The 10,000-nt window shown below is 41.0% G+C and overlaps 1 protein-coding gene and 1 pseudogene across 1 annotated transcript in view; one reads left to right on the top strand and one right to left on the bottom strand.

Annotated features, from left to right (window-relative positions):
• Positions 1-1,639: 1,639 nt before the first annotated feature.
• On the bottom strand, positions 1,640-5,023 carry LOC137968664 (uncharacterized; annotated as a pseudogene).
• LOC138013119 (uncharacterized) overlaps positions 4,983-10,000 on the top strand; it is a 5,337-nt gene continuing 319 nt past the window's right edge. The window contains exons 1-12 of the mRNA XM_068860100.1: positions 4,983-5,869; positions 6,113-6,216; positions 6,830-6,945; positions 7,125-7,198; positions 7,298-7,410; positions 7,521-7,616; positions 7,704-7,796; positions 7,873-7,973; positions 8,250-8,402; positions 8,793-8,912; positions 9,239-9,416; positions 9,800-10,000. The exon at positions 9,800-10,000 is cut by the window's right edge and continues 319 nt beyond it. Of these exons, the coding sequence (XP_068716201.1) occupies positions 5,262-5,869; positions 6,113-6,216; positions 6,830-6,945; positions 7,125-7,198; positions 7,298-7,410; positions 7,521-7,616; positions 7,704-7,796; positions 7,873-7,973; positions 8,250-8,402; positions 8,793-8,912; positions 9,239-9,412 (1,752 nt within the window). The 5' untranslated portion in view covers positions 4,983-5,261 and the 3' untranslated portion in view covers positions 9,413-9,416; positions 9,800-10,000. The remainder of the gene's footprint in view (positions 5,870-6,112; positions 6,217-6,829; positions 6,946-7,124; positions 7,199-7,297; positions 7,411-7,520; positions 7,617-7,703; positions 7,797-7,872; positions 7,974-8,249; positions 8,403-8,792; positions 8,913-9,238; positions 9,417-9,799) is intronic.

Genomic DNA, 10,000 nt, shown 5'->3' with positions numbered 1-10,000 from the left:
CGACCCTAAAAGCCGGAATGACGGAACGGCGGAATGGCGGAACGGCGGAAAATGACCCCAAATCCTAAAAGACGGAATGACGGAAAATCACCCGAAATCCTATAAGACGGAACGGCGGAAAATAACCCCAAATCCTAAAAGACGGAATGACGGAAAATCACCCCAAATCCTAAAAGACGGAATTATCCAAAATCGAAAATCACCCAATTTTTTTCGCATGAATACCAGTAACACCACGTTAGAGTTAATGTAACTCGAAACGACTGAAGTTATTTCTCGCTTATTGCCCTAACAATCAACCACAATAGCATGCTTAATTGGCTATTTTAAAAACTTGTGTACATCTGTATACTTTTCACCTGAATTCTGACTGCATAATTTGCGCGAAACTGCAGCAATTATTCGAAAATATAAATCAACTAGAATTTATATCACAAGTAACTAACATTAACGGGAACTATTAATATCAACAATTCGTCGCCTGGCCCTAAAATTAACTGGAAATAATCTCAACAATAACTAACATTATCCGGAACTGTCAATATAAACCATGTTCACAACTGTTGACGTTTCGACGTCAAACCTTAACAAGAAATGACTTGCAGTGAAAACTATGCGAAAATGTCTTGTCTTTTGGAAGATTGTTTTTCTACCACGGTCATTAATAATTATTGGTAATAGGACTGAGTGGAGTCCAATTTAGACTACCGCACAGCGCGAGTCTGATTTGTTCTTCACGAGTATTATTACAGACCGAATTGGACGACACGTAGTCTTATTTCCAATTTATCATAAAATTACAATTTCTGAGAAAAGAGGAATAGCCAAGTTATGAAGGAAAGGAAAAATTACTATTAAAATACCGACAAAGGAGATGTAAACATCTAAGGCCACCGCGCCTCCTACAGGCAATTAAGCGCCAGAAACACGCACGCATGCACGTAACTACAACTTTGAATGTGATTGCCTTATTGCACTGGCCGATAGTAAACTGTCCAAGCTGTTGTTACAGCTGCTTACTTTATAAAAAATGGAACTTATAGGGCTATTTGTATAATTAATCAACGGCTTACACAAGCCGCGGGGTATTTAAGATGCGAACTTGCCGTATAAATGGTATATTTTAACAATTTCACGTCTTACACGAGCCGCGGATAACGTAAGTCGCGGCTTGTGTAAGACGAGGGTTTTGAGCTCGGCTCCTATGGAGGACGCGAAGACACTCGTGAAAATGGTATCGCGGCTTGTTTGCGACTTATGTAAGACGTGAACTCACACTGCGTACGCGCAAGTTTTTCCCGAGCTCGCTCGAGTGCCCGTGCAATTCCCCGACTGCTATGAAAACTAACACAAGAGCGAGGCATTACTCACGAATGAGCCATGAACCATTTACACGAGCACTTCGCGTTCGGGAACTTTCAATATGAACCACGTTCACAATGGTTGACCTTTCGTCGCCAAACCGTAACAATAGATGACTTTCACAGCAAAGCTATGCAAAAGCTGCTTACCGTAAAATGCATTACTAATAATTTTTCTTTTAAGCACTTCAAATCAAACTCAGCTGACTTTGGGCATTAAAAGTAATTATGGCCCCGTGGCCACGATGTACGTAATGAACAGGCTACCGTAAAGATCTTCATATACCGAACTCGTTACGTAAATGCTCAAGATGGACATCATCCATCGCCTCCTTGTCAGCTTCCGTTACCTCTACCGACGGATAGTACTTTTTGCCGTGGGCGTTGCGAATGCATGACAACTTTGGGTGATAATGCACTGGCTCTGGTTTGATTGACATCCTCAACTCCCCATCACGGTTAGGGATTGGCCTGAGTTCTAGTCTAGCAAGAACAAAGTCCCAAGGTGGTGGAGGAACTACTTCCGCTTCGCCTTTCTGGGGTTTGGGACGGATGTTTTGTCGACACCCGTAACATCTGTAGACCCTTGAGTTCTTGAGCCATTTGACTTTAAACGTGGTTGTGTCTAGAGTTGGTTTCGGTGGTGTTGCAATTCTCTCTCTGTACTCACTAGTTGAACGTTGGGTTTGTGGAAGACGTTTTCTCTTTCGTTCCGCGTCTCCTGGTTTCCCACCGACTGACTTTGGCACGTTCTTGTACACACATTCAGTCAAATTCTTCTTTGCTTGATGAACTGGCACGCTTTCCTGTAGTAACGCTGCTTCCAGCGTAAGTTCGTGCACCCTCTTATTGATCTTCTCCTTTTGGGTGTGAGACTTGCTGATGTAGACCGAGAATGTGACTTGAAGCTTTGAACTGTAGGGCTGGCCTATCTTGTAAGGACCTTCATCCACTATAGCTCTTTCGCAATTCCTTTCCTCTTCTTCGGAAATAGATTCCAGCAAGTCAACTACTTCTGTCCAAGCAAGTTTTCGATCTCCATACATCTGTCTCTTCCTTGCCTTTATCCGCTGATGCTTGGACTCTGCCCCATTGTTGTAGAAAAACGACTCCCCAAAGCCAGCACGTTTCCTGACGGGTGAAATCATCTTCTTCTTCATGTCTTCTGCAACGTTTGCCATAAAGTACTTGTGAAATTCTGCTTCGCTTGAATGGGAGAGCACTGTGCCCCTTGATTTCCTTTCTCTTGAATTCCAAACGCTTTCCAAACCCAAATATGTCTTGAAGAAACGCTGTGCAGTGCTCTGCTGAAATTCCTAATGAGCGAAGCTTCCTTTTACAGTCTTCTTCTACGTGCCTTTTACATGCAAGCCATGTTGCTATGGGAAGATAAGGACTCATTCCCTTCTCAACTGCTTCTTCACGGTCTGACCCTACAAATCGTATGTTTTTCGTGCCGTTGTCAAGTCCTGTGAGTGTGGCTCCAAAGTAGCTGAATGTGTCGCTGTTCTTCCTAGTGTGTATCAGTGTTGGCCCGAGTAAAAGAGGGGGCTTCCCAGTTCTCCTGTCCTCCAGCAACAGATGCTTGTAGGTGGTAGGTGTCACGTAGAATTCACCAATGTTGAAAGTTGTGTCGATGGAGAGCACTGAAAATGTGTTGGTAGTATTGGCACAAAACCGCTTGACATCTTGAACTTGCCTATCAGACGCTAAAACGCATGCCGGACTAGGAGCAACTTGTAGGCGTCGAATGTAAACTTTTCCCGCTTCCTCTTCCTCTTTTGACTTAAGGGTGAGGTCATATAACTCGTCTTGACTTCTGGCTTCTTTTCCTTTATATTTTGCGTTCTCCACTTGCTTTCTGTTTCTGGGAACATCTGAGAGGCTGCAAACGTTGAGCAGGCCCCCGGCCTCTTCGAACACTTCGTCATACACTTGTGACGGAGGAGCAGAACCCTTCACCTTTCCTTTAATGCTCTCCAAAACTCCAGGTTTCGTGCGAGTAAACGCCTTCTCCGACTTAGAATTGCCGTGCGGTTTGGTAGTGATTGCATGGGGTTTTCCACAGAAACTGTACTGTAAAAGTACGAATTGTTCAGGCGTGAAGACGTGCCCATTATATCGGAACATTTCATAAGCTCTTCTGCGGAAATCGGGATGTTGAGCGTGCGTCCAGTACGTCCTCTTGAGAAGAACTGTTGAGCGTTTACAGTCTTCGGGTTTTGTTTTGGAAATGAAGCGGATTTCCGGATCTTTGTCCTCGTAATAAGCAATGACATGACTTCCATCATTTTTAAAAACTCCGAGACCATCTGCTTTCCAGTCATCTGGGTTACGAAAACAAGGCGCCTTCTTATCGATGACGAAAACTTTATTTTCTTGACACTTGACGGGTGGTTTAATTGCCACCTTATCCTCAGGGGGATCCAGCAATAGCCGTGCTATGTCGATGTTGGACAATTCCTTTATTTCTGTGGCATACACTGGGATATCTTCATCTCCGAGATAACAGAAAGCAGCTTCAATCTGATCCTGGGAGCCGGAACCGCTCAACGACGTTTTAGCATCGTTTTCTTCAGACTCAACCCTACAATATATCACGTGAAAATTAATGCATTTCGAAACCGAAATCATTCAAACAGTGTAAAAAATCTATATGTTGTATTATTATTATTATTATTATTATTATTATTATTAATATTATTATTATTATTATTATTATTATTATTATCAAGTTGCACGTTAGCCATGTGTGAAAATTACCTGACTCCATCACAATCGCTTGAAATGCTCTCATAACTTTGGTCAACTGTGTCACAATCATCTTTAGAGTTGTCAAGGGTGACTGCTTCTACGACGTGGGAGCTGGCACTGCATTCCAATGAAAATTTGAAATGTTTCAGTATAAAATTATACCTTAAACACGACGTTACTCTCTCTCTCTCTCCAAGATCATTTTCAAGTTCAGTTAAAAAAGTTATTGGAACTGTTGCGAAAGATATGTAGATATGCAGCAAGTTGTACAAATCTAAATGACATGAAGTCAATTTCAGAGAAATCTCTGAAGTATGTCAAGTTGAAAGTTAGCATATATGAAAATTACCTGTTTACATAACCACGGCTTGAAATGATCTCTCAACTTCGGTTAACTGCGTCAGCGTCAACTTTAGTGGAGTAGACAGGGGTGACTGCTTCTGCGGCTTGGGAGCTGGCGCTATATTTTAACACAATAAATTTTATGGAAATAAATCTATTACAATTACTGTACAAGTATTTTAGGGAAAAATGGCGCTAACAAATGACGTTTCAACCTCTCTTAGAACATTTGCAAGTTTATGGAGTGTTAGCGGAGCTCCGCACGCGCCAAAGGTGCGTGCGCGCGGAGCACCATAGTTAAACACGAAGCCGCGCTATAAAAGGGCATAAGCTCCTCCCCCCAATTTGAACGAAGAGCAAAATTCAATATGGCGGATGATGCGATGAACTACCGTTTGGTCCGTCAACGAATGATTCTGGCCTTAAACACCCCAAACATGTTATACAAAGACTTAATAAATGTTCTTGATCCGAATCTTGAAGTGCAAGTCTTTGTTGCATTTACAAGAAGTCTGTATCGCACGCAAAACACGGCTCGCAGCAGAAGCATTTGAATCTCGCGCCATTTTCGTTGCGGCCTTCTTGACCAAACGTTTCCCCACCGGTCACTGGAAGGGTTTGCGAATCTGGTACGTGCCTGCAGATGTTAGAATCTTGTCAAGCAGTTTCACACACAGTGTATGCGTAATTCCAAAGCTTTGGAAAGAGATTGGCGGCCATAATTCCGTGTAAAGCGTTTGTACTTCTGCTTTCGTTTGCAAGTTCTTTTCTAGAGTGCCTTAGTGATTGTCTTAGCGAATTGCCATGTTGGGGTCTTGTCCACCATCGAAGAAAAGCAAAATCGAGAGAAACAAACAAACAAACGCCAAGAGAGATCCCGGGAAGCGAAATCCCCATTTCAGTCTGACTGTCGAAGTAAAAGCGGGAGACGAGAAACGATTGGAAGATCTTCGCAGTCGACTAAATCATGCGAAATCGCTTCTTGGAATTGATCGGAAAACCTCGTCTACCCAAAACGCCGATCTCCTAGAAGCTTTATTATCTTACTTTGAGCTAGTGAAACACTCAGCTGCTACTCAATCATGGCCAGGTTCTTCGCCACCTATGACTGAGAGTCCGGCAGAAGAACAACAACAACGACGACGGCCACAAAAAAGACAGATTTATGTTAATGCTAAAGTGGATGACCCATGTTTCGTTTGCACTGGCGAATCCTTGAGGTCTTTGGCCAAGTACTTCTCGGAGAATCAAAACTGCGAATTTTGTGGTGCAGACTATAGATGGTCTGGAGTGAAATTTTCAAAGCAGGGTCATGTCTGTCGGTTGGAAGTGCCTTGTGTCTGCAGTGATTTGGTTGTGTGGCTTAGTTCAGGAGTGCTTGGACATCCTGCTAAGTACTTTGCAAATGTTAGGTAAGTTATTTCTTTCTGTGCAATTTTATTATTAAACACATGATGCCAAAATAAGGATAATTTGCTATATTATTGTTTAACACTACAAACCTTCCAGTGATTGTCTGGTCCAGGTTACCCAATGCAGTCTCAGTTTCCAAATTCCAGTGTTTTTAAAATTCATGCAGAAAGCTGACTAACAATGTGCTGTCCGTGCAATATTTGACCCTTTTTACTGACATCTTGACCATTTTTTTTTTGTAGAATGGTTCATGCATTCACCTGCACTGGTTTAACAGAGAGTCAGTACCACAATTTTGCCGAAGCAGCAAACATTGGTTCAGTCATGGACAAGACAATAGACACAAGTGGGTTGCTTGCTTTATAACCTTGTATAAATAGTCTGATTTAGTCATTATTAAAATGTCTGTACCACTTTGCTTGCACTGAAAAATAGGACTAAGCAATCACCATTGTGCAAGGTGCATGGGGATAGACCCTTCACTATATTGCTTCATTTACCTCTTGAAAAAGCGTAGTTATGATTATGATAATGATAAGCAAAAAAGCCTTCACATTAAGGAATTTCTTTTCCTTTGGGTCCCCATCATTAACAGTTTTGTAGATTGAAATTAATGTGTCCACAATAGGTTACTGTCCAGGGCCTGGTTGTTCGAAAGCCGATTGACTTAATCCAGGATTAGCATAAACTTTTTTTTATGTTTTGAACTCTTTGCTGAAAGTTTCTTTTCCTTAGTTTTGTTTTTCAAGATTGACTTCTTCTATTGTAGAGTTTTGCCAAACATCTGCGTTGAACAGCAGATGGGAGTAGAGATATAACTCGTTGGTTAATTTCTAAGCTGGGATTAGCGTTGAGCGGCTTTTGAAAAACCGGGCCCATGCAGGCACATTGGATTTGGGCCACAGAATTACATGCTAACCTTGTTTACTGCCTGTGTATTGTTTGTAATGTCCATGTAGTATACAAAGAGAATGGTTTTGGCTACATGGCAATAGTGAGGGAGCTGTCTGTGAATTCAATGGGAGATGCAAGAAGGGAAGTTCAAGGCACTGTAAATTATATCCTGAATGGTGATGTAAGTAGTTTGGCAAATCAGAATCATTTTTAGTCATTCAGGTGACAACAGACCTTACATATAGCAGTAATGTCAAAGTATGAGAAATTTGTTACAATCCAAAGTACATGTATTGTTATGTTTAGTAAGGTTAAATGTGGCTTTTTCACTTTTTTTATGTGGGACTATATTCTCATCAGTGTGTCATCACTGATGCAAGACATGACTCCAGTAGAGCTGCAATGCATTCAACAGTCTCGGCCATTTCTATGAGGTTAGAATATTGCATTCACATATCTGAGGTACTGCTACCAATGTTACAGTACCATTTACTCAGTTCTCTTATTGTGTCCACACTTTATTTTATTTTCAGTAACAAAAAGATCATTGCTGTTTGTAACTGGAGTCGTGAGAATGAAAGAAGTGCTCCCAGCAGAGAAGTACCCATGACCAAGGAGATGATCACAAACCTAATTGAGAACCAGGGTTGTTTGACCTGTTTTACAATGTCTTTGGTTTACCATAATTTATTTGTATGGTACGGGAGGGTTGCTGGGAATTAACAAATGCTACTCTGTTGTTTCCTTCACAAATAGGTCATAATGTTAAAGAAATTGCTCATGACTGTGTCATGGCATTGAAGGCATGGTTCCAGGGAAAAGGGATCAAAAACTCTTTTGATACTTGGCATGGTAAATGCTAATGAGAGGGAGGAACATGTGCTGTTTTCTCTCATAGGCCACAGTAATGATTACTTGTACCTTGACCTTACCCCGTAGGTACAAAGGGAGTGGCAAGAGACATGAAAAAGGTGTGCAGTGGTACGCGTCGTGATGAAGGTATCAAATGGTTCACACAACTGTCTGACAAAGGTAAAGAGATGTTTTTAGTTCAAGATAGGTCTTTTAGGCTGTCCCTTCAAACAACTTTATTTTTGTGTCGTTGCAGCAAAAGCCACCAAAACTCACTTTTACTGGGCCATGAGGAACAATGATGGCACAGCAGCTGGATTTCAGCAGTATCTGTTAAATATTCTGGACCATTATCAGGTACATGTAGTTAGTTCCTTATCTAACAAGAATTTAGTCTTCACATTCATTTCCTATTTACATTATTGGGCATTGTTGCACTGCTGTGAATGAAGTGAATCACTGTTTGAATGTAGAAGAAATGACATAGCCCTCATTTAATTTGAAGGATATATCGCCAGGTGATAATAATATGACAGTCCAAAATATTATTTATAGTGTTACTTGCCCAAAGACACAATTACTTTTTGATTTCCTACTGTTTTCCTGAAGTCTAATATTATTAAATTTTCACAGGGAAAACATGACTTGTGTCACCAAGACTCCAGGTGCAAGCATGCCGGTTACATCTGTAGCAAAAAGGAAGTGTCTGATCCGAAAGCTGTGGATGCATACAGGACTGCAATAATGAAGACCACAATCTATAAGAATCCATCAGATTACCTCCTGGTATGTGTGCAAATTTCCAACCTGACTATACGTTCCATGCAGAAAATCCATTCAGAGAAATTCTATGTACCCCAACACAAGATACTCTTGTGAAGTACTTATCTTTGATTTAGTTTGTTAGGTAGTATGCACGCTATGATAGGTCCTCGGCCACTCTGTATTGCAAAGCACCCACTGCTAAATTTCAGTGTGTGCTTTCACACTTTCTTTTGTTTCCAAGAGATATTACTGACATGCTACCTTGCATACTGTACCGGTAACCCTCACTATGGCCCTCAAACTCACTTAGGAAAAGGTATGCAACACTTTGTTTGGTAGGGAGAACTTGTGATGCATACCAAGCTTTCTTTGACTATAAATTGTATCTGTTTTCCTCACAATTCTTTTCAGTGCCGAGACACCTTTTACATAGAGTCCTTTCATGTTGTTGTGCTCATATATGCCCCCAAGAGGATTCATTTTGGTGATGACACATATGAGATGAGAGTGTCTCTTGCCATATTGGATTGGGTAAGTTTTGTCATTGTAGTGCTTTTGTACTTCGTACATTTTACATACAGCATCATTTATAATGTATGGCAGTGTACTTGGAGCCATGCTTATCACACTTGGCTGGCTTGAAGCATCTGAATGTACTTTTCAAACTATACAGCCGGTGCTGCAAATATGCAGAGGGATTTTCACACCAGTTCTATACACACTGTACTTTTGAACTTCAGTACATGCCTTTGCATTCATGTATGACTGTGTTAAATTAATTCTGTGCTATGATTGATCAATTTAGTGGGCCTTATAGTGTAGTTCTGACTGCAAAATTCCAAATCTTGCTATTTTAGAATGAGAATGTTGGTCGAGATGTTTATTCAGTGCAATATTATCAGCATTCGAGGCATCCTGGGAGAATGGCTCCCACCAGAGTTCTGCGACCAAAGACCTTTGCATTCAGAGAGGCAATATGGCATACATTGTTTGAAAGAAACAAAATATCTGCTGCTCCACTTACATTGTGAATTGGTTAGTAATCACATAAATGTGGGTAGTTCCCAGTCCACCTCCTTGGTTGCTCCTGCATATAGCTGCAATGTTACTGATCTGTCTTCCACTCTTTGGAAGTGGTAGAGTTGTTATATTCTATGCAGATATGCATTATTTCTTTGATATTGACCTTGATAAGCCCCTCAAAGAGGAGTTGTTAACAAGCTATGAAAAATGTAATGTTTGATATTTTGTATTTCATTATAAACATGCAGTTGCAATCTGGTCCCTGCTACACACATTCTCTTTTATCCTTGTTTTCGCCAGCACAACACATGTTAATTAAAGCATTCTGAACAGAAAATAAACACCTCCTCTCAGGTTGTTGTTGAAATGTTATCAAAATCCTTATTTATCCTCAGATTGTACATGCAAAGCAGAGTGAAGGTCATTTATATCAACATTATGATTTGCTCGCCCAGCCATTGTAAACCACGGAGGACAGATCACCACACCTGGAACTCTGTGGCCCATTCTGTGAAGAGTTTGTGGGGTTTATAGCCATAACATATTGATTGCTATTTGTGTTCTCATTATTTTGCAGTTGTTGTGACAGTGTTCAA

The sequence above is a fragment of the Montipora foliosa genome, chromosome 8 (assembly GCF_036669935.1).
Source record: "Montipora foliosa isolate CH-2021 chromosome 8, ASM3666993v2, whole genome shotgun sequence".
Classification (NCBI taxonomy): Eukaryota; Metazoa; Cnidaria; class Anthozoa; order Scleractinia; family Acroporidae; genus Montipora; species Montipora foliosa.
This window is presented reverse-complemented; position numbering and strand designations above follow the sequence as displayed.